The 24519-nt window shown below is 56.0% G+C and overlaps 1 protein-coding gene across 4 annotated transcripts in view; it reads right to left on the bottom strand.

Moving 5' to 3' along the window:
* CDH23 (cadherin related 23) overlaps positions 1-23514 on the bottom strand; it is a 355087-nt gene extending 331573 nt beyond the window's left edge. For all 4 annotated transcript variants that reach the window (XM_044239712.1, XM_044239715.1, XM_044239714.1 and 1 more), the window contains exons 1-2: positions 23448-23514; positions 17208-17285 (exon numbers count right to left, since the gene is read on the bottom strand). In XM_044239712.1, the coding sequence (XP_044095647.1) occupies positions 17208-17285; positions 23448-23514 (145 nt within the window). The remainder of the gene's footprint in view (positions 1-17207; positions 17286-23447) is intronic.
* Positions 23515-24519: the final 1005 nt, after the last annotated feature.

Genomic DNA, 24519 nt, shown 5'->3' with positions numbered 1-24519 from the left:
TGCAGAATGCTACCTTGCAAAGACACATCAGTACATGCGCGTGTACATTCGCGCACACAGAGAGGCCGGGACATGTGCACAAGCGCACATATGCAGGCAGGAACCCAGACAGGCACGCGCGTACACACACACACACACACACACACACACACGCATGTGCACTGCCTCTGCGGGAGGTGGTCCCTGACGGGGCTGGAGACGCCAAGTCCCACTTGCTTGACGGACCACCTGCTTTGCCTCTGTCCCCGGGGTGTGGCGGCGGGAGCCGGCCAGCAAGGCAGGGGTGACATGCAGGCTCCATGGAGACGTTCCCTTCTGAACAGCCCACTCCTCCCACCCTTGGGAAGAAAATTATGACTTTCTCAGGGAGGAGGTTTTTTTTTTATTTTTTGTGTTTTTTCCTCTCCCCTCGTTTGGCACACGGCACTAATTTATGACTATTTTCCCAAGTCCGCTGAAGTAAGAGGGTAATGGCTTTCAGCCGTTTCCTTTCTCTCACCTGTCATTCAGCACCGGCTACCTGACAGGACTGCAGACAATGTTCCAATCACAGGGGCTGGGTTTTTTTTTTTCCCAGGGAAGCGAAGAATTCATAGTGGCCGTGGGGAGAGTTATTTCACTCCCGGATGGAACGATGTCAGGTAAACAGCTGTAAAAATTCATAACCAGCGGGGCTGCCTCTGGATAGGGGGTGGGCACATCGCCCACAGCTCAGCCTCAGAGCTGGCCTGGCTGGGGGTCCGCAGAGCTGGGGGTCAATCAATGACTCAGGGCCCTCGGCTTCCATCACCCCAGTGGACTCTAGCCTCTCGACCTTGAGCAGGTCACGCTGCTTCCTATGCCTGAAGTGTTCCAGCTGCTGCCTGGAAAGAATGTTCTTTGCCCTGAGAGGCAGGGGGATGATGACCAGGCATGGAACACAATCATCTAGAGCTTAGGTGTTCCCTTGTGGGGGTTGCCTGTCCCCATGTGAGTGACAGCTGGCGGACTGCCGAGTCTCAGTGGCTCGTGTGACAAGCTAAGGTACTCTGTACCAGCACCATTCCATCAGATTCACAGGGATCACAGAAACATTCTCTCTCCTTGCTGTCCCGTACAGCAAGCCCTCTACACGTGCCCACTGACGGCTCGAGAAATGTGGCCAGTGTGGGTAAGACAGTGAGTTTCATGTTTCCATTTAGGTTGTAATTAATGGACTTTAAATAACCACATGTCTAGTGGCTGCTGTTCAGGATACTGTAGTGTTATACCTGGATGCTTGTTGCATCTTATACCGATGATGGGCCCTCCTCTGTGGTTGTGAGGACCAAATGCGATAATGCATATAAAGTCTGGGCACCTAGCTGGCCGCTCTTATTAATACTATCAGGCTCAGTCAGAAGGACGGGAGGGAAGGGGGTCTGAATTCAGGAGTGTCAGGCTAGAGCAGCCCTTTAAGTGACCTCCTTTCCTGTCACTGGTCTTCAGTGTAACTGAGGGACACGTGGGACCCAGGACCAGGGCCAACCATTAGTTGTCCAGGAGAGGTCCTGGTGTCTTGCACTGTCTTCCTCCTCCCCAAGCCCCACTGCTCACACTCTTGGCATGACCTGGACCCATAAGGAGGAATGATCAGCCCAGGCTCTGGCATGGTGCAGCTGAGTGAAATTGCTTTCGGATGAGAAAAGTCTTATCACAGATAATGGGTGGGGCTCAAAACACCCCTCTTCTTTGAAGCCAGAGTATCCCGGGAATGCAGCAGGACCAGCTGGCAGGAATGACCCCTGGGGACCATCTCCTACAACCCTGCAGGCAGGGACTCACTGACAGGCTGCCCTGGGTTATTTACAACGCCCCTGACCATGGGCAAGTTCACTATTGTGAGCCTCAGTTTTCCCATCAGCTATGTAGAGCCCTAAATACCCACCTGATGGTGATGATGAAGGTTGGATGGCAATAACACGTGCAAACGGGTACCTCGTAGGCACTCAGTAAACAGAAGCCATTACCACCACCATCACTTCCCTTATCCGGAGGGAGAAGGGTACACTGAGTGAGAGGCTAGTTGCTGGTGGTAGACCACCCAAGTTCAAATACTCGCTCCAGCCCCGCTCACCAACTGTGTGCTCTTGGGCAAGTCGCTGCAACTGTCTGTCTGTTTCCCCACCTAGGAAACAGTGATGATAAGGACGGCACCTTCCTCCCAGGAACATTAGAACGATCAAAGAGAGCTCACAGCAGTCATGGACACAGAGTAAGTACTCTATGCACTGGTTAAATTCAGTAAGTGGCCAATGGAAGAGAGCCCAGCAGCCCTGGGTTTGGATCTGCTGACAGCAGAACCCTGCCCAGCGAAAGCAAAGGGACAGAGGATGAGGAACTCACCACAAAAACTACAGGCAAAACAGAGCAATTCTAACAACCCAGTGCCTTTAACCTGAAGGATCCTGGCTCTCGGACATGCTGGGAGAAATTTGCCCCCACTGACACTTGCTCATCAGAGAGTCAACATCCTGATTTGTGGCCGGGAAAACTCTGGCAACAGAGCCAGCTGGTAAGAGAATATAAACTTCCAGGGGCGCCTGGGAGGCTCAGTCAGTTAAGCCTCTGCCTTCGGCTCGAGTCATGATCTCAGGGTCCTGGGATGGAGTCCTGCATCGGGCTCTCTGCTCAGCGGGGAGCCTGCTTCCTCCTCTCTCTCTGCCTGCCTCTCTGCCTACTTGTGATCTCTGTCCATCAAATAAATGAATAAAATCTTAAAAAAAAAAAAAGAATGCACACTTCCTTCACCTTTAGTCCTGCTTTTCCCGCCACTCACCCTCCTTACCCGGAGCCAGACAGGGGAGGCTGAGAAAGGGACACTCTCCAGGGTGAGGAATGGGGGTGGAAGGGAGGGAGAACCACCCTGTCCTTGTTCCTCATCCTTCTTTCCACGGCATCAGACTGAACAGAAAACACCTGGAAAGGAAAAGGCAATCCTTCTTGCCACGCGGGTGACGGCAGGTGGGGGTTCACTGGCCTGGATGGTGTGCCAGGCTCTGTGCTGGGCCGATGTCACATGTCACAGCCCATATGTCATCCCTCCAAATAAGGACACCAGGCTGGAGCAGGGACAGCACCCTGCGGCTCCCAGGCAGAGCCTGTCTTCTCGATGTGGCCCCTGGTCTAATCTCAGGACGCAGCCTCCTTACTATCATTTCTGAAGCGGACTCTGATATTTACATTTTTCGGAGCTGAAAGGCAGTGATGCTTTTCCCAGGGCCACGTTTCTGGTTAATAAGGTAGGTAATCTTATTGTTAAAATATACATTCTCCTCAGCCCACCCTGAGCCCCGCCATGATGAAGCTATTTTCATCTAGCACAGAGGGAAATGCAGCTAGTAAGCATTTTGATTTTCCAAAACTGGCCTTTAGGCAGAAGGAGAGGCATCCATCCTCAGAACTGATGCTCTCTAAGAGAGAGGCAGGGACTGTGCAAGGCTCAGACCGTCAGTCTCTGAACAGGCATTTGCTTCTAGAAAGCACTTGTGCATGGAAGGCTGGGTGAGGTTTCCCAGGTGGGTCTGGAGTCACTGTCTCTGCCACTGAGCACCTAGTGGGGGCCAGGCCCTGTGCTCACCACATTCAGAACTTCCTTCGACAACCACAACAGCTCTGCAAAAAGCACCGTACCAGCTCCTTTTTAGAGATGGGAAAAGAGAGGCTCCCAGAGGTGAAGGAAGTACTTGAGGCTTTGGCACGCCTGGAGTAGAGCCAGGGCTCTGGATTCCTCCCACCACGGCTCACGGGTCCTCACACCACACTGAAAGTGCTCAGCCGAGAGCTGGTGACCGATGGCTTGGCTGCTGACGGTGAGGACAGTGGGTTCGCTGGCCTCAGAAGCCACGTGCCCCTCTTCTTCCCCCTCCTCCCTGCTTGGGCCCTGAAACACCCGCCCCTTCCACGAGATCACATCTCTTTGGGCCGGGCTCCCTCGAAGCAGGTGGTTGTGGGGCGGGGGGGGGGGGTACCTGAGGAGGGAGCAGTTCCCTTCTCCTTAATTGACTGTAAATTGCTCCAGAGCTTTTAATGAAGGCCGTCAGGAGTAATTATGGCCACCACACGGCCACTCTGTGTAAACACCGAAGGCGGGGCTAGGGGCAGGCCACGCTGGGCATCTCACATCTGGGCTCTCCTGCTCCTCTCTCCCCTGTGGACCTGTCTCAAGTCACACCTCCATCTCCCGAGGAGAAGCTACAGCTGTCGCAAGCAGGGAACATGCGACACATGCAACCAGGTGAGGGGCAGTCCTGGGGAGCCCCACACCGGGTCCACGGGGTGGCCACCTCCGGGGCTATGGGATGGGCAGACCTGGACGGAGGACTCATGCCAGACCCACCAGGAGCCAATTTCAGAGGCAGGGGAGAGACATGGTGAGGGCAGCCAAGAGAACCTGTGGAAAACGCACATTTACGGGCCCCACGTGGGCTCACCTACTGAGTCAGAAACTTGGTGGGGTGTGGTAACAAGCCCTCCAGGGGGTCCTGAACTGCTGGGGAGAGGGAAAGAACAATGGGAGAGACCTCCTAGCCTTGGCTTATGAGATGGGGAAACTGAGGGCTGAAAGGCTGAGGGCGTTTACCTAGGGGCACACAGCTGGGAACACAGCGAAGGGCACCCCGAGGGTTGGACTATTGGATTCAAATCTTGGCACTGACGCTTCAAGTCAGGGCACGAACTTCTCATATATAAAGCGGGGTCAGCAGTGGCCCCGTGAGTCATCCAGGGGACAAGAGTGAAGGAGCCCAGCATAGGCTCCGTGCGTTGTTTCCCCCCAAGGCTCTGCCATCACACTCCAAGTCCTGTGATGTGAGGGCACGCAGAGAAGGGCAAGAGTGAGGAGATGTGGACTGTGTTAAAAAGAACAGGATGCTGGTGCCAGCACCACCCCTGGACAGACAACGTAAGTGTTACATGCAGAAGGAATGCCACCCGGGGCCAGTCCCTACCAGACGCTCCAAAGGGGACACCAAGAAAGGAAGGACCTCACTGTCCAGCCACTGTGCATTCCAGGCAACCCCACCAACCTACAAGGCTTTAAGACCTGGTCCTTGCCCTCCAGGAGTTTATAACTTGGTCTGTCTCCTAGAATACCAAGGTGCTGTGGGGGAGGCTGATAAGGACAGACATCCAGGGTGACCAGGGCTGACCTGGGTGGCCAGAACCACACAAGCGGCTTTGCGGCCCTGGCCTCATGCCCTTGTGTCAGTGCCGAGCAAAGCTGAGCCCACAAGGTCACCTCCCAAGTAGCATACTGCATCTGATCGGGCAGGGAATCCGGCAGCCTGCAGAGCCCGTATCGCTGGCCACGAGGCTGGGCTGACCCCGGGGAGACAGGCTGCCACAAATCAAGCAGATCCGGCTGCAGGCTCTCATTCACTCACCGCCACTCTACCCCACGGGTCTGAGGAGCCTGGAGCCAGGGGGCCACACAGGGACCCAGCAGGGGGGCGCCGTTGTCCTCACCCCTCATCCTGGGGCAGGACTTGATGAACAAGGAGGGAGGGACAATGACCTATTCGCCAAGAGGCTGGAGGCTGCTTCTGGGGGACCAGACAGGGCAAGTGGGATGCCTGGGTGCTGCAGGCACCACTCGCCGGGAGAATGTGGGAGACAAACGCCAGCTCTCTGGCCGTCAGGCTGAGTTATCCACGACATAGGGTTTCTCTAGAGAGCTCATAAAGCAGCTGATGCGGCGAAGCAGGTCTACACTCAATAATCCCTCCATCTCACTCCGGTCGGACACCGGCATATTCATCTTGAATTATCCTTTTCAAAGGCCGAATCAATCCTAGGAAGCATCGGGGCTCTGGCCACTCACAGTCTTGCTGCCGAGAGAGCCAGAGAAGTAGGGTCCCTGAGCAGCGCTAGGACACCAGGGGGTGGGGACAGAGAGAGGCAGTGGAGGCACGTCCTCTCCCTCGTCTGACGGCACGGGGCCCGTGGGGACCAGAGTTGAGGCTCTTGTCTCCTGGTTCACTGTGGCATGCAGACAGGGTTGGGGAGGGCAAGAGAGGCCAGAGACGGTGGGTGAAGCGCTGGTACCAGCCCCGGGGAGGGAACCTACTCTGATCCTCAACTACCCTGATCTCCTCACCCCCAGGGAGGGTCAAGTGTTGGTTATGGAGGGAGAAAGACCGGAGTTTGAATCCAGCTCTGCAACTTCATGACCATGAGCCTTGGGGAGGTGACCACCTGGCTAAGCCTCAGTTTTCCTCATGTGGGAAATGGGCTCAATAACCACCACCTTCATGGGGTACCATGAGCATGGAATGAGCAGGCAGGCAAAACCTTTGCACAGCACCTGGCAGACAGGAGGGTCACCGAGAGGGTGAAGGTGGGCAAAGTCTGCCCTAGGTCAGAGGGCCGGCCATGGGAGCTAGGGGCCTCCAGAATCAGGCAGAGCAGACTCAGGGGCAGGGGAGCAGACAGACTCTAGGGGCTCTGGGCAGACTGGGATGAATGGGGAGCAGCAGCAGGAGGCACACCACCCATTAGCAGGTGGGTGACTCTCATTGCCCAATGAGGCAGGGAGGTGTCCACAGCTCCAAGGGCCCACCTGTCACCTGCACCAGTCTTAGCAGACAGCTGCACCAACTGGGTTCCTGGTCAGGCTGGGAAGGGGGTACCAGGGATGTCTGGGACTCTCCCACCTAGAAAGGGAAAACATCCTTTGGGAAAGTAACACATTAAACCTTAGCAAATATTTATGTGTTAGACACAGTGGGTGTTGGCCACTTGGGTGTCCCCAACCTGCTTCTCAACTAGTTGGTAAAAGCACTAGTTAATGATGACTATTAACAAAGGTTAGTGTCTATTAGTGCCAAGCACAGTTATAAATGCCCAAAGTTAACTTATCTAACCCTCGTCACCACCCTACCAGTGTACACAGTGTGTCATCCCATTTTCCAGCTGAGTACACGGAGGCAGAGAGAGGTTACATGGCTGGTGATACAGGTCACACATGCTGAAGATGCAGTAGAGGGCTTCTAGGAAGAGGAGGCACTAAGGACAAGGAGCTTGATAAAAACAGTATCCACCATTTGCACAGGAACTTTCTTTTCAAAGCTCTTTCATGAAGCTCCCTGTGAAGGTGGCTAGGCAAGGACGGTCATGCCTGTTTCCGGAAGAGGAGAATGAGGCTCAGAGCGGCTACAGGCCCTGCCTGAGGTGACCCAGCTAGGAAGTGGCAGAGCTGGGATCAGAAGCCACACCTCAGCTTCCCTCCCCATGCCTGATGCGCTGCATCGGGGAGAGGAAACAGACAGGTGCCAGGGGAGGGGACCCGGGGGGGGGGAAAGCCCTGCACCAAGCGCCCACTTTCCTGAGCATGCACACCATCTTTGACAAAACCCCTGGAGCTCCGATTCTGGGCTAAGCTGCAGGCGGGCAGTCGGGCTCCCAGGTCCCCTGAGCTGTGTAAAGAACAGCCGAGGCAAGGGGTGTGATGACAAGTTCCAAACCAGCTCTGCCGGGCACAGTCTCCCCAGCCAGCTGGAAGGTTGGCGGCTCTTGTCAATCACACCTTTCGGCTGGCTCCCGGGGAGCCCAAGTGTTCCCGGGCGCGCTGCAAGCTCACCTCCTCCACGGGTGACACGGCTGAGCCCAGCTCCCTTGTCAGCCCACTGGCTCCCCGCAGAGGAAGTGCCTGCCGCTGGGTCACAGCCCAGCCAGCCGATGCCCCCACTGCCTTCTTGGCGGGTCACCAGGAAGGGATGTGGGCCTAGGAGCAAGCAACCTGGTTGACCCCATACACTCATCTATCTTCCCCATCACTTTTTAGCAATAGATCCAACTCCGCATCGTGTGTCTGGCAAGGATTAGCATCTTTTGGTAATGCAGGAAGTGAGGCCTGGACAGGGAAATTGACTTGCCTAGGCTCATTCAGTTGCACGAGCAGAGCCAGGCAGAGACCCAGGCTCCTGCCCCGGGCCTGGGTGCCCACACCAAGCCGTGCTGGCCACCGTCCCCTCCCCGGAGCAGTTTTGTCTTCACCTTAGGCAGATCCTTGGCCCCTGAGACCCTTTCCCGGTGACAGACTGCAGAAAGGCCCAGACTATCCTGAGAGGTAGCACAGTGGGGTATTAAGTGAGGATACCAGACCCAGAATTCTTAGGATCCAAATCCTGACTGCGTTGCGGGAATTTGGGCAGCTTGCTTGACCTCTGAGTCCACAGCACGGGGATCACGACAGAACAGACTTCCCATCATTGCTGCAAGGATTCAATGAGACCACGCAGGGAACCCAATGAGTAAGATGCAAGTCCTAAATAATTACCGTTATTATTTTTAACCACAACAACCTATTTCTGCCGTCCCGGACACACCACAAATTGCTTGTTCCATGGCTGGCCAGCCTATTCTAGCACCTTCTGAAATGCCTCTCCTACGGCTTCAGCCTGTCAAAACCCAACTGCTCACTGCCGCCTTTCTTATACAGCCTTCTCTGTCCCTGGGCCCAGGGTGAATTCCTTCCCACTCTGAGCATTAGCAGCATCTGTAGCTCCTGCCTTCCACTCTCCTGGTGTGGGCTGGGCACCTACCATGGGCCCCCTTCTCCACTCCTAATGGGGGCTCCTTCAAAGCAATGACCCACACACAGAATCCCCAAGTTGTGGTTCAGTGCACAAGCCGGGGGTCAGGCAGCAATACACTCAAGCCCAATTTCCAGCCCATATAAGTTGCTTAACCTCTCTGAGCCTCTGCCCCTCCTCTGTAAGGTGGGGGTATATGAACCACTTTTTGGGTTTGCTATAAGGATTCAACGCACCATGTGTGTGAAGTGCTTCCCTAAACACAGAGCAAGTGTGGAACAAAATATAGCTGCTGCTCCCCCAGCTACACTGAATGTACATGTCTCTACCCAACCCCTGAGTGCGGCCTGGCACAAGTGTCCAGTGCAGGTCATTAACAGCCTATCTACACGACAGGTGGTACATCATCGTTATCATTAGTGTTATTACGGCAGCATCCAAAATACCCAGCCCACCCCTGTCCATGGGTTGAGGGGCAGTCTCTCCATGGCCGGGGCTGTCACAGGCTCCAGATGTGTCCAGGGAGGGGTCTCAGGGGAGTGGCTACAGAGCCACCCCCTACCTAGGGTATACCCTTTGAGGGCCTATGTTACCCTGAAGAAAGACAGAGAGGAGGCAAGGCCACAGAAGTTTCCAGGCCCTTCCAGGGATCCTGTGAGTCACCCTGCTCCTGCTCCTAGAAGGAACAGTAAAATCCCTATTCTGAGGTCACCAGGACCACAGGGCCCCTGATGCCTTGGGTTCCAGTGTCTGATCATCTGGACAAAGTGAGAGTCACCTTCTTCCCTCTAAAATCTTACACCATCCCCCTTCCAATGCCAACAGCCCCAGGGAGCCTCTGGGCTCCCTCATTACTTTCCTTAAGCACTGTACCCCGGACTGTGGCAGCTGGGAGGTCCCTTCTCCAAACCTTAAGTCCCAAGCTCCCAGCTGACTGACCCCTTTGTCCCCAGGCCCACAGGAGCCCAGTGCCTGCATGGGCAGAGTCCCCTCCAGCCCCTTCTGCAGCTGGGCTGTGGGGTCTGGGCAGTCTTCAGTCTGGAACGCAACAGTCAGTCTCTGGAGCCCTTGGGCACGCTCCCCACTATGGGCCTCAGTTTCCCCATCTGGAAACAGGGAGTGTCCGACAAAGGCAGTGGTCATCGAGCTGCCTTGCAGGAGGCCCTAAGCTGTTCATCACAGGCCTTCAGAGGGTCCTTCGGGTGCGGGGTGAAATGAACACAGGCTGTGACATCTCCCCACAGTCTACATCTGGCCCTAACTTCACCCACAGATGATTAGTTCTCCTTAGCATATTTATCGTCTAAGACACTGTATATTTTCTATGTTGATAAAGGCTAGTGGGCCCTCTGTACAGGTGGTTGGCAGAAAAGCCCAAAACATGTGCAGGGCGCACACCCCCGATACCTGGGACTCTATCCCTGGACTCCCCATATCTAATTCCCCCCAGCCCCATCATGCCTCTGGCTTTGCCTCTGACCCTTGCCAGCCAACTGCCCTGGGGAACCAGGACCTCCTCTCCTCCGCGTCAGTCCTAAAGAATCCTTTGGTTAAGAGAGAAACCATTCTCACCCTGTGATTCCTTCATCCTCTCCTGAGACATGATTTCTTCTCTTTACAGAATGGGAGAGGGGCTCAGGGATGAGGGACAGCCTCCTCTAGGACACTGGGTACAGGGAATGGTCCCAGGAGAGGCCGAACCCCCTCCCAGACTCCCCCTCCTACCCCACCCTCTCCACGTCTGTCTGCTCTGAAGCCCCACGCAGGTCTGGTCCTCCATTCATCCCAGCGGTCCTGGTGCTCAGAGCTCTGTAGGGACTCCCCGCGGGAGCCGTTCCCAGAACTCTCTGGCACTCTGCTCCTCCATCCCTGCGACCGCTACTGTGGGGTCAGCCCACCTGACAACTGCTCTCCCCGGGTCCAGACGGAACAGCTGGGCACTGATGGCGTTTGCCGGCAAATTAATCAGCGCCGACCGGCCGCGGGTGCCAGGCGCTGCTGGGCCCGATCCATCCTGATGAATCCCGGGCTCCCGCCTTAATGGCTCCTGACAAGACTAATTAAGTCGTGCGGGTGATTAGCGCGGGCATTATCACCTGAACTGTGGCTCGGGATGCTTTGAGGGATCCTGAGGGGGTCTCCTGGGGGGGAAGTCGGCTCCGGGTGCAGCGACCTTGGTGACCAGTGGAGGGTCGGGGAGCCCAGGAGAGGGGGCTCCGTGAGCCGGGCCGCGTCCACTCAACCTCGTGCCTTCTTTGCTCGTCCCTCTAGACTCACTCAGTGTCTGCTGAGGCCGTCTTCGTACCCCGCGCGGTGCCCAGCACAGAGCACATGTGGGCCCGGCTCGCTCGGGGGCCAGCGGGAGACGCCCGGCCTCTCCAAGGCTCCCCGTGGGGGCTACGGGAGAGGCCAGGTGTTGAGAGCCCTTATTGGAGGCCTTGGCAGGAGGCTGGCAGTCAATAAACGCTGGCTAATATTATCGCTCCACATCTTACATTATACATAAAGACTAAAATTATAATTAATTGTAACGTCGATATTCATAAAAGTAGTAAGTAAAAGTGAACAGCTGACGGGGAGTTGCCCACAAATAACTCTGAGGATACTCACTGAGAGCTTGCAGAGAGGCAAATACAAAGCCAGGGGGCGGCGGGGGGGCGGGGCGGGCAGCGTGGACTCACAGAGCAGGTGATATCTGAGCTACACCTGGAGAGAGGAGTGGGAATTCCCCAGGCAGGAAGGGGAAGAGCACTTCCTGCCGAGGGGCGGGCCGGGAACGGCACAGTGGGGAGACGGAGGGGAGGTGTTGGGCTGCTGAGTATGGCCCCGTGGCTGGAGATCGGGGCGTCTGTGGGAGTGGTGGGTGACAGGCCACGATGAAGCATTGTCACTCCTTTCGTGAGGCTCTTGGGTGGCTTTTGGCTGGTGGTGTTTAGAACCAGGATAGAAGGAGTGATGTTGGTGGGGACACCACCCCCTCCAGGAGCTGAGGTATGAAGATCAAGGTCAGGGCCAAGGGAGATGGACTAGATGTCCTCCGCCCCTCACAGAGCTCCTCTGTCAGCCCTGAGGGTCCCCACCAAACACACCACACGCAGCCCTAGCAGGCTGCTGGAATGATAAAAACACGACCTCGGCACAGGCGAGCATCGTCATTCACAAGCACAGGCACGCACAGCGTCTGTGCCATCTGGGGCACACGCTCTCCCGGGCCCACTTCCTGGGCAGCCATCCCTGTCATCACCAACACCTCACTCCTGACACCCTTGGGAGGGGAGCACCTGGAATGAGACTGCAGGAGGGAGGGTGAGCCGGAACCCAGCCAGCTCCAGCCCCTGCCAGTTGGAGCCACACACCACCACCACCCCCTGCCCCGCCACACATGCACTAACCTCACTGCTTCCCCGATGCGCCCTGAGCCCCAGGCTCAAGCCAGGCCCTGAGCTGGGTTCTGGGGACACGGAGATGGTCCGGGCCACCTGGAGGCAATGATAGTGCAACAGCGGAGGCAGATAAACAATGGAGCCACAAGAGCACTGTGGCTGGGACTAACAGGAAAGAAAGCAGCGCTTGAACCCTGCCTAGAGAAACCCAGGAAGGCTGCAGGGAGGAGGCAACATCTGAACTGACCAGACTGACCAGCGGAGGCTCACTCACCATGTTCCAAGCAGCAGGAGTAGCCACTGCAAGACCGAGGTGGGAACCCGCCTTTCATGCTTGCAGAGCTGCACAGGGTAGAGTGGGTAGGGGACAGGGAAGGAGATGAAGTCTGACAGGGAACTGGACGTCCATCAGCCTTTGTGTCATTTTCATTCTAAGTGCGATGTGGGACTTGAGCACACCCCATGAGGGGCTCTGCTTTGGCTTCAAAAGCACCCCTTGACCCCTTGGTTGCAGAGGTGGGGAAAGGCTGTAGCAGGCCAAGGGGACAGGGAGACCCCAGAGACCATTAAGAAGCTGCTGGACTAATCCAGGCCTGGACTGTGGTGGCAAGAGCTAAAGGAGCGAGAAGTGAGAAGATTCTGGAAATATTTTGAAAGTGGAGCCAACAGGGTTTGCTGATGTAAGCTGAGGGAGAAAGGGAAGGCACCGGATAACCCCGAGTTTCTAGCCTGAGCAATCCAGGGTGGGGGTGGGATGCAGGTGCAACTGAGATGGGCAAGCCTGCAGGGGAAGTGGGGTCTGGGGGAAGGGCAGGAGTCTGGCCCAAGTGCACTGAGGATGGGAGCCCTTCCGACACCCAGGTAGAAATGCTGAGCACAGAGGTGGGCATGCAAGTCTGGAACGTCTTCTGGGAGGAGGCTCAGGAAGGAAACAGAAGGCTCTGAATTGCCAGCATACAGAAAGGACCTGAAGCCATGAGACCAGAGGAGATGGCCATAGGGCTAGAACATGAGAAAGGCATACAGAGCTGGGCCCGGGGCCCTGCAGTGCTCAGAGAGGCAGGAGGCGCATTGGAGGCTAAGGAACAGCCGGAGAGCTGACGTCTGGAAGAGAAGACCAACTGCCGGAAGGCCACAGGTCTGAGAATTGAGGACTGGCTTGAGCCACCTGGAGAACGTTGGTGACATTGATGTGGCCATACTGGTGAGTGTCTTGAGTGGATTCCGGAGGTCACCTGGAGACAGCATGAGGAAGCATCCATCCCTCATCCTAAAGGTACCATGTGGCCATTCACTGCTGACAGCTGGGGCCACCATGGGGGCGAGGCCACCAGCCCAAGCAGGCATGGATCCTTGACCTGCTCTCATTCTGCCCCTCCCAGGATGGCTCGGCTACCAGTGACAGATAGTCACATCTGCAGCAAGACACACAGGGACAAGGGGGCCCTGAATGTTAACAGGCTGGGGGCCGCGGGAGGAGCAGAGCTACCTAATGACTTCATTTGGCTCCTGTCTTCCCTGGCTGGGAGATGGTCCTCAAAAAGAACATCAGGCAGAGGGAATTGGAACTGGAGATGGGTGAGGAGATAGAGCCACATGACGTGTAGGCCTCCGCAAGAGATCTGGGATGGCCAAGCTGCGCCCTCCCACTCCGCTCCCCATATGCTCTGCTCCCCATACTGCGGGCTGGACCTGAGGCGGGCACGTAGAGAATGGAAAGGCTCAGAAGGTTTGTGCTGAATCCCAGTCGCAGTCTCCAGCCCGAGAGAGAACATTCACAGAAACTGCAAACCCAAAGAGCCTGCAGGTAACTCTACCCCGATTCTTAAACGGAATCTGAAGACACGTTAGTTAAAACACTGTATGCTACCCCCAAGCACTCAATAAACATAGTTATTATAATAATATGTATTATACATATATAGTGCATCATGTGTTCATGTGTTATTATTATTAATCTGTAAGGCTCCAGTGGTCTGAATCAGGCTCAATGGGTGGGAGTTCCAGGGACAGATTTCAGATTAATATTAGGAAGAATTTTTCATCCCCAAAATTGTCCCACAGCCTGTGTCTTACTGGGATCACGAGCTCCCCATCATCGTGCATAAGCAGAAGCCAGATAATCAGCCCCAGAGCTGCCCATAGCTCTGACCTCCACTTTCAGACTGGTTTGGGCTCCACCTCCAAGTCACTGGTATTGACTAGCCCGCTAGACCCAGTTCCTCTCTGCACTTGTCTGTCCCCACCGCAAAGCTGTGGCTGGCAGGACAGCTCAACCAGTCATCCTTGGGCCACACACAGGCCTTCCTTTCAGTAACAAAACACTCCAGGTATGGAATCCAAAGAGGGGGCCCTCCCATCCCCATTTTACAGGCTGGAACACTGGCGTTCAGAAAGCAAAGGGCCAGTGAGAGCCAAGCCTCCAGGTCAAGTCTCTGGGCCGCCCTGTTCCACACAGCAAGCAGAGGTCCAGCCCCTTGGACAAGCTGTTTCAACCCCTACCCTTGCCCTGGCTTCTGCCGGTCCGAGGTCTGCACCTGCCCCAACCACGTGGGTCCACATCAACCTCTGAATGGCCCAGGGCCACAGAGGTGACAGCACTCAGGGAAGGTCCCCAGGCCTGTTATCTGAGGGCCTGGAGATACACCGGGCTAGTAGGACTACCCAAGCTAAAGCCCACAGGGCCCATCTTTCTAATGCCCTCTCATTGGTGACATGGGAGGTAAGGCCCAGAGAGGGACAGCGTTGTGCCCAATACCACACAGTGAGGAGCAAAAACTGAATTCATGCCTTTCAAGCCAGAGCTTGCTGCCTGATCTTGATGCCGAAGGAAAGGAGGAACTAGGAGGGTAAGAGCCAGCTCAGCACCAGCCCCTGCCCAGAGAGAGGAACTGAGCCGTCTTCCAGCTCACTGAGCTCTCTCTCATTCCTACGGTCCCCCAGAGCCAAGGATCAATCCCCATTGCACCAGACGGACGCCCCTGCTGGGACTGCCGGGCGCAGCCTTAATGGGGCCGTGTCCTAGCAGTTATTCCTGGAAGCCGATCGATGCTAGCATTTGCAGAAGACAATCAAGAACCAGAGCCAAAGGTAGCTAGAGCAGGGCCTGCTGGAGGACTCCCTGCGGTGGGGGCATGGGCCTAGGGCTCATCACTGTCAGCACTGGCTGACCGCTATCCTCCCCACCCCCCACCTTTCCAGCCCTCAGGCCTCTGTGAACCCCACACTTGGAGCTGGGCAGGCTCACAGCTGGGGTGGATGGAGCTAGCACCGTTGACCTGGAGCAGCCTTCCCCTGGTCCATTAATGGCTCAGCCACACCTCTGCCTCAATGGCCCACCTGTCCCTAATGTATTCCCTCCACCACAGATGGGGTCAAGACAGACCCTTCTGAAAGTCAGCTGTAGGAAACAGTGTGGGAAGGAAGGAAAGGGAGCCCTTTGGGACTCTGCTTGAGGCCCACCACCTCCCCAGATCCTCTCCTGCTCCCTCCTGCCTCTGCTCTGTCTCCAGAGAGATGCTCCTTCCTCCTTCAATCCTCTACCAGGACTTACTCAGACATCCAGCCCAGCCCCCATCAGCCTGACATTGACTTGTTTATGCCCTCATCGAATTCCTATCTGGGAGCACAGCGGCCAGGCCTAGCACAAAGGGTGCATGCCCTCTACGTCTGATAAACCGAGGAAGCCCCTAATGATGACAAAGGCTGCTAACATTCCTTCATTTCCTGAGCCACACAAACCAGACACCTGCTCTCCTCTCTCGGCACTGACCACACGCTAGGCCTAGGTGTGGGGAGAAACCCCAGATGAATCCAGAAGCCCACAAACAGGTCCTGACACAACCCCAGGGGGAGAAAATAGCTCAGCAGCACCCCCAAGAGACTTCTAGGTACGCTCCCCACCCCCCACCAGGAGGAGAGTAAGCCTGTGGAAGAACATTCCAGAGAGACAGGCAGCCTCCTTCTTGGAGGACCCTTTAAATACCTACATCCACAAATCCAGTGTGAGCCACAAATTCAGTGTTGATCCAAGGGGGCAGCTAGTCACCAGAAAAACTGTCACATTCCACAGAGCACCCCCTCCCTACCCGTCATGGGCCCTAGAAATGAAATGGCCCTGGGCGGTGGGGACAATCCCCACAATAGTCAGAAACACACCTGCTATGCCCTGTCCCCACCTGGAAAAAAGCTTCCATCAGGAAGACTGGAAGGAAAGGCATCTTCAGGGGCTGCTGTCATGCCCCCCAAACAGCAGGAGAGAATCTGGGGCCTGCTAGGGCTCCCCTCTTCAAGCAGAGATTCTCTTTGAAGAATTTTGCATCTCTTCCATCACACAACTACATTTGATTTTAGATAAAAGAGTGCTTAAAAATGACCTACGTGCTCAATACCTTCACACCCCTCCCCCCGGCTTGCCATCCCACTTCATTTTCAAGGACAAGCGATGCTCCAGAAAGATACACCAGGCCTACCCCAGACATACGCTGCTTCTCATGCACACCCCCACCCCCAGACCCGAGAGAGAGAAGCCGCAGATGACAGGCACTTTCCCTACAGTGACACCCACAAGAATGAAGACCGAGGAGGGAATGTGGCTGGAGGCGGGACCTTTCCAGGCCCAGCTGTTTACAGGCGTGCTCCCAGGAGCGAGAGTCTTCCCATGAGCGTGGCGGCAAGATGGGTTTGTTCCATGAACCCTTATTTCTTGAGACTCTTCTGGTCCTCAGAGCCGCGTGAACACCACAGGGCAATGCGTGCCCATCTCCAGCCGCAGGTACAGAAGCCAGGCGCTCCGGAAGGGAAATGAGCGCCAAACTGGGTCATGAAGCTGGGGTGGAAAGGGACGTGATCACCTCCTAAACAGCCCAATTTTTTTCCCTCATGACCAAAACAGGCACCCTCAATGCAGAAAACTCAGTGATCACAGCCAAGGACAGAAGGCTACAACAAACTCTATGAAGGCTGCCATCTTTAACATATCACAGAGAAGAGGAACGAGCCGTTTGTAGAACAAAATGAGTGCAGGAGTAGAAGTCAAGCAACTTGGGCTCAATGTGACAAATCCTTGGACATTTCAAACTCCCCTGTGTTGGAAGGAGCAGCCCTAGGAAGTACTGAGTGCCCCATCCCCGGGGACAACTAAGGAGAGGCCGTATGAACATCATGGAAGAGTCTCCAGTGATGGGTGGAACATGGCCTCCATCTCTAGGATCCCCTTCACTTGGGGGAGTGGAACCCACCCCACCGTCCAGTGGCCCCTGTGCCAACTCACCCACAGGCGTGTCCTCGCTGATCAGCAGGTACGTGTCAAAGAAGTGGTTGGTGAAGAAGGGCAGTCGGTTCACCTGGCCTGGAGGTCAGAGGACAAGAGTGTCAGTCAAGTACCCTCAGGCCAGCTTCTGGAAGGAGACACGGAGTGGGGGCCGCAGAGGGTGTGGAACCTGCATCCAGCGCCACGGCTGCCTTCCTAGGACCCCCAGCGAGTCCCTGTCTGGCCTCGAGGTAAATGGGGAATAATGCGGCTCGGGAGGTCCTACGGTGAGTGAGACCACCAGTGCCATGCGGCTCTGGCACCCTGGGCACCACATGGAAATGTGCTGAAGCATGAAATACATGCAGGGCTTCAAAGACTTGAAAAAAAGACTATGAAAAAAATGGGTGTAAAATATCCCATTAACCTTCGATATGGATGACGTGTTGAAATGAAAATATTGCAGATATATTGGATGGAACTTATTATTAAAATGACTTTCTTTTCTAATGTAGTGCCTAGAAAATTTCAAGCCACACACATGTCATATTCCTGCCAGGCCGCATGGCAGCAGGTGGCGGGTGTGCGTGTCGAGGCCCCGGGCTGTGCCTCAGAGCAGGGCATGGAACTCGGGGGCTCTCAGCAGCCATCTGTCACCGGAAGGAGTGGCCAGCCCATCCCACGGGGTATCACAAGAACTGCCATCTATGGGACCTTCTCCCTCCATCTTCGCAGGACAGCCAGGGCTATCCTCTCCCCATCTTACTGTTGGGGAGAACAAGGCTTGTAGGGGATCCGTAGTCACTGGCCCAGGGTCACACAGCGAATCAGTGGCCTAGGTCTTACAGAGCCCCCAGGTGTTCAGCCCCATACCACTCTGTGATGGCCTTGGGGTGAGGACTGGGTCTGGAGGGAACTGGGGCAAGCCCTTCATACCACAAGTCCCCCACACGAGGCTTCCCCGAGGCTGGGTTTACCTGTCACCTGAGCCCCCTCTCAATGGTCTTCAATAGTGTGGTATAATAGAAAATATATCTGGGGTCACCTGGGTTAAGTCTCTGCCTTCAGCTCGGGTCATGATCTCAAGGTCCTGGGATCGAGCCCCGTATCAGGCTCTCTGCTCAGCAGGGAGACTGCTTCCCCCCTCTCTCTCTGCCTGCTTCTCTGCCTACTTGTGATCTCTATCTCTGTGTCAAATAAAATCTTTAAAAAATACATATATATATATATGTCTTAGTCCAAGTTCCTGGCACAGAATTCCAAAATGCCTTAGAATTTTCGGAGCGAGAGGAGTGTCTTTTGTCCTTTGTAGGGAGGCCCTTTTGAGCACAGCTGAGTTTATGCTAGTGAGGGGATCCAGGATGGGGCTGGTGGCAGAAAGACGGACTAGATAGACAGCAGGTACTTTTAGCCCCAGCTGGACCTGCACGGAGGGGAGGAGGCCAGAGATTTAAAAGATCAGAGAAGCTTCCAGGAGGTGAACATAGCCCCGTGCTGGGAGGGTGGGTCGCCTAGCAAGGACGTGGAAGGTTCCCACTGCCCTCAACCCTGCTCTGTCTGGCCGCCCCTGAGCTGTACACTTTGTTTAACCCAGTAAATGTAAGCAACATGCCTCCCTGAGTTTAGAGTGTTATTCCAGCTGATCCAACCTGAGGAGGGGTTAGAGGGAGGTGGTCAAAGGAACCTGTGACTTAGGACTGGTAGGTCAGAGCACAGGGGACCTGGGACCTGGGACTGACTATGAAGTGGGGGTGATCTTGTAGGCCTGAACCCTTAACTCTGTATGATCTGACACTAACGCTGGATAGAGTCAGACTGAATGTAAGTCAGACACCCACTCGGTGTCTGGAGAATTGAAGGACTGGTTGTTGGTGTGGGAAGACACCCGGAAGTACGCGAGTGAGGAGGGTACTTCCTCTTCCACCCCTGCCAACCAGTGGGTAGCAGGTCTGGCTTGCACAGGGCTGACACTGTGCTGCCCTAAGCAGCTCCCGCTGGGTCCTCCAGGGACTTCCTCAACAGGCACGGGACACAGCCCTCCCGTTCCCCATTTCTGCTGACGTGGGGCTCTCTCAGGGCCTGTGACTGCCTGGAGAACAGAGGCCAGCTCCCAGGAAGTGAGAAGGCTGGAGCTGAGGGAGAGCACTTGCCCCTCCCACCTGAGATGGTTCCTAGTGGGGGGTGGGGAGGCAGAGGGTGGCATCTTTTCCTCCTCCCCCTAAATCTGCTCAGAATGATGCCATTTCTGATCCCTCAAACATTCTGGCCTTAATCTCGCTTCCTGGCTAGGACTGCTGACTCTTCTGCCTTCACCAGTCCAAGTCATAGTCATCTTTCAAGTTTTATCACAGATGCCCCTTCTTCCAAGAAGCCCTCCTTGATCGCCATTACTATAAACATGCACTCATATACATTCCTCCATCCTCATGCCAGGAATCCAGAACCCCTCGCATATATAACAGCCTCAGAAAGAGGCCACTAATCAAGGGTCTTGTCTTTGTTTGGAACTTTGCTGTGCTTCCTTCTAGCTGCATGATCTACCCATGCCTCAGTGTACTCAGGTGTAAAAGAGCAACAGTAAGACTTACTTCACAGTAGTCCTGAGGATTAAGTGAGATTACATACATAAAGCACTTATGCCATGAGCCAGCACCAAGCCAGCATTGGAAAAAGGGTGGCTACTATTAATACTGGTCTTAATGATGGGCTGCTTCAGATCGCCAAGAGAAGCCTTGGGCTCCGGTATTGGAAGCAGGCTGAACTCAGGGAAAAGGCTCAGGGGTGCCCAGAGAATACAGCGGTGGGCTTGGGCAGCTAGGGGAGAGAAGCCAGCAAGGGAAAAAATCGCCTGCAGCAGCATTATTCACTTTAAGATTTTCTTTTACAGGACCTGCCAATAATCAGCTGCAGAGAGCCCTGCACGGGTAGCTGGCAGGGCCTCGGGGACACGTATCCCCTGCACATACCGAGCAGGGCCAGCATTCTTAGAACAGTCCTGCTGCCTCCAGTGGCCCCCCACACCCCACACACCTTGGTCCCCCATGAGCTTCCATCCAGTGCTCGCTCTGTCCTAGGGGCATCTTCCTGCCTCCCCTGGCCACCCTCACTGACTGTTCCCTACAGAGAAGAGAGGAGTCCACCAGCTCTGAAGATGGCAAACAATGCCCAGCACTGAGCTTCTCACCGCCACAGGCCTGAGGGGCAAAGGGAGCAGGGAGGCTCACAGAACAGCACTCGAGGGGCTGCTGCTGCTGCTGGATGAAGAAGATCCGGGAAGGGCACGGAGGAGGGCAGTGTCCTGGCCCGGGGCACCTGATCCCTGATCCCAGAATGACTGCCGCCAGACGCAGTGTGGTGATGCCAGGCCAGGGAGCACTGACTTTACTCAGGGTCATGGGACGGGGATTCCTCCTCGGGCTTGAAGAGCACTGGGAAGTGGCAGAGCCTGGAAGCAGCTGGGCAAGGATCGAACCCACACCTGCCTCCCCAGTTCTCTGATCACTGATGGGGGCAAGAGGCCTAGTGGCTCACACTGAGATCCATGTCGTGGGGCGCCCCCTGACAGGGAAGGAGCCCTGGGCAGAGAGGACAAAGCTAGAGGCCTCACGAGCTCCGTGACAATTGCTGCTGTGTGGCCTTGGCCAAATCTTTCTGTCTGGCCCCCATTTCCAAGCTTCAGGATAAAAGCCCCACAGGACCCTCCCATCCTGCACCCCTGCCAGAGGTATCCTATGCACTGTGTCACTGTCACAGTGGCCACCGTGCAGGCCCTCAGCATCCTGGGGATCAGAAGCCTGACATGTTGCTGTCGGGCCCGAGTGCTGGTAGCCCTACCATCAGGAGCCCCCCTGCCCCCTTCCTGGGAACCAACTGCAGGACCAGTGGGAGGCCCTGGGGCCAGGCTACACGGGGACGGGGCAGGGCATATCCGCTCAGTCCTTCACTTCCTGCCTTCCCAACTGGCCCACAGAGGCCGGGAAGAAGGAGGGGACGCTTTAGCAGAGACAACAGGACAGGCTGATAAGGGGGTTTGACAACCAGGGGGGTTAGTCCGTGAGACTGACCCATCGCTGACAGCCCGGGATGGGAGGAAAGATCCACTAAGGCTGTGGTTCAGGTGAAAGCAAAGCGGGGAGAGGTGATGGGGGATGGTCTGCGGGACGAGGGAAGGGTTAGGGGTCAGGGCGGGTGTTGGAAGGCAGGGTGCCAAGAGGGTGCTTCTCAGTCCCTAAGTCAGCCATGTTCTCACCGTACCAAAGAAATTAACACTGGCCACCTCAGACAGGGATGCGGAAGAGGGGACAGTACCCAGGAGTGAGAGAGACAGCATGCCCCTCACATACACGCAAAGCTGACTAGCTTCCAAGCAGGGCGGTTTTGCCACAGAGTTGCTGGGTGGTCTCAGGCAACTTGCTTAACTTTCCTGTTTTCTGTGCCCCAATTTGCTTCCTCTGGAGAAAGATACAGCTCATAATCAAAGAGCTAACATGTACTTAGGACCCAATATATACCAGATGCTATTCTAAGGTCTTAATATGTGCATGAACCCAACCGATCATCCTGACAACTGAAGGAGGGGAGTCCTGTGCTCCTTCTGACTTTAGAGATAACAACGCTGAAGGACAGAGTGGCTAAGACACGGCCCCAGGGAGGCCACTGGAACCCAGGAGTCCTGGCCCTGGCCCCGTGCTGCTCCCTTGTGCCCGCCTGAGACGCACGAGCCGTGTTCCATCCCCAGGGCTCAGGAGGAAGCTGCCACCTCTGCTGAGAATACAGCTGAGCTCTCGGCACCTGTTTTATTTTTACATCTGTATTTCTTCTTCACAGAAGGGGGAAGGGCGTGCGCGTCCAAGGTCACAGAGCCCCTGGGGAGACTGAGGAGAGTGTCCTGGCGTCTACCATACAGCAGAGCCAGAGGGTCAGAGCTGTCTCAGGTGTTCCCATGAAGACCTCCCCGAATGGGGCTCAGAGGGCAGGTGGGGGAGTGCTAACCCACGGAAGATCAGAGACCCTGACTGAGGCTCAGCCACGCCCTGCTTTGCACGACCTTGGACCAGCTGCTTCTCCAGGTGTCCGTTTCCCTGCAAAGTCTGCCCAGAGTTGAGAGAGGGTCTGAGAGCCCCTCTGGCTCTGCCCCGAGAGTCTGTGAGCCTACAATATAATCCCAGGCTGCCTGGATGGGAGTGAGCTCCCCATCACAGAGGTACTCCAGCAGAGAGCCTTCCAAACTCAGGGGCCAGGAGAGGGGACTTTCAGGGGACTGTCGGGCAGCCAGCGTGAGGCTGGCTTCCTCCAGAGACTCCCCGGCTCCTTGGAGTTGTCGAGGGAGCTGGCCTCACTCAGGAATGTGTTTGCCCACGTCACCAGGCACCCTGTGCCCACAGCTCCTCCCCAGGGACACCCTGCCTCAGGAGACACTGGGCCAGCCAGGCCTGCGGTCCTGGCCTCCCTTCAGTGCAGCCGAGAGCTGCTTTGCTCCTTGCTACCAGCTGTCTGGGAGCCAAGGGACAGGCACATGCCCAGGTCTTTTCTGGTCTCCTCTACGGGCACCGGAGTGGACACGCATCCGCCTACTGCAAGGGCAGGGGAAGGAGGGCGGGTCCCCCCCGCAAGGTGAAAGAGTTCCTCACCGCCACGCTTTTGCTCAGGCTGTTCCCTCCTCTGGGATTTCCTTCCTCCTGCTCCCCTACTCTAAAACTACTTCTCAGGCTTCAAAGCAAGATGAAACCTTTCCCTCCAGCTGGGTCCCTCCTGTCCCAATGAGTCTTTTTCTCATGAGGGGCTTCTCTGGAGCTGGGTCCATCCTTCAGTACCACTCTGCTCACCTATAGTCTATGCGGTAAATCCTGGCTGTGTCTTCCTCCCCAGCTAGGCTCTGGGCTCCTTGAGCGTGACCCATTGCTTGCACGCCCCAGAGCCGGGCACCACAGACACACAGAGCGTCACGTGGTGGGTGCTCACACGATAGCTGGGAAACTGAAGAGAACTGAGGCCAGGCCCTGCATCCCACGAGGACGGTTGGCGGCACAGATGCCTCCTGCCCCGGGAGCTCACTCCTACTAAGGCTCCTCCTTTTCCCTCTCAGGGAGGCTGGTATTTTCAGCCCTGGAAGTGCTGCAGCCACCGAGGCCACAGAGGGAATTGTCTGCCCGCTCACACGCACAGCAAGGCAAGGTCCTGCAGGCCCGGAGCAGCCCTCTCCCAGCCCCTGTCCCAGAGCACAGACCCCGTGGGGCAGGAAGGGCAGAGGATCGGACTTACCCCAGCATCCAGAGATCAGCACAAACAGCCAGGCCACGAGGCTGCTGGAGGTGGCGTGGTACCTCATGGTTCCTGGGGACACAAGAAAGGAGAAGGTGACAAGTCTGCTCTTGGAACTCCTCCCATACTCCCCCACCCCTGCAGCTCCAGGATATCTGGCCCGGGGAAGAGGAAAGGGAATCACCTCACATTGGGGTGGGGAGAGGGCACGTGGGAAAGAAGACAGGGTCTGTGTCACTGGGTTTCGTCCTCATCCCAAGCTGGGTATGACACGGCGGCCTGGTCTGGTGGCAGGGGCATGGGGCCGTCAGAAATGCATGACTGAGGCATTCTCGGCTTTGTGGGAGGAGGGGTTTGTTGTCTTCGGGGCCTCAGGAATGACAGGTCTTGGTTGGTCTGGGGACAGGGATAGGAGATGGGCACTGAGCGGGATGTCTGGGGCCTAAGAGAAGGCCTGGCAGGCCTAACAGCCCAGATCCCCCAACCTAAGTGCCCAATAGGCATGTCTTTCCCCACTTTCTATATCCACCACCTTCTCTTAAAAAGTTGGATATGAGAGGAGGCAGCAGGCCACTGTGTCCAGAAAGGCACAGAGGGGGTAAGTCATAGCACAGCAAGTCTGTAGAAAGCTGAAGCCAAACTTGTGGCGGCTCAGAGGGAAGCTCCAGTAAGATCTGGGGTCCAGCCCCCAGAGGCTCAGCAAGGCGAGATCCCGCCTCTAAGGGTGTTGGGGAAGGAGACTGTGCTTCCCACCACAGCAGTGCCCCTGGTCCTCCAGCCCCTCCTCACCCTCGTAACAGCTCAGGGACGGGCCTCCCAGAGACCAGTCATGACACCGGGGGGAGGGGAGGCCCACAATTCTCAGCTGGGAACCCCCGCTTCTCTCTAAAATGTCAGCCCTGTTAGTGCAGGGACACAGCCCACACACCTCTGCGTCCCCTCAGGGCCTCGCCAAGGGCCTGCACATCATCCTCTGGTTTAACCATTTGCTCAGAGACCCCCAGCTCACAGGGGCCCAGGTCAGAATCGGGACCCAAGTTGACCTGCCACCTCCCTTGTGGATAAGCAATCA

Source organism: Neovison vison, chromosome 2 (assembly GCF_020171115.1).
Source record: "Neovison vison isolate M4711 chromosome 2, ASM_NN_V1, whole genome shotgun sequence".
Taxonomy (NCBI): Eukaryota; Metazoa; Chordata; class Mammalia; order Carnivora; family Mustelidae; genus Neogale; species Neogale vison.
Note: the sequence above shows the minus strand (reverse complement) of the source record. Positions and strands in the feature narration are given on the sequence as shown.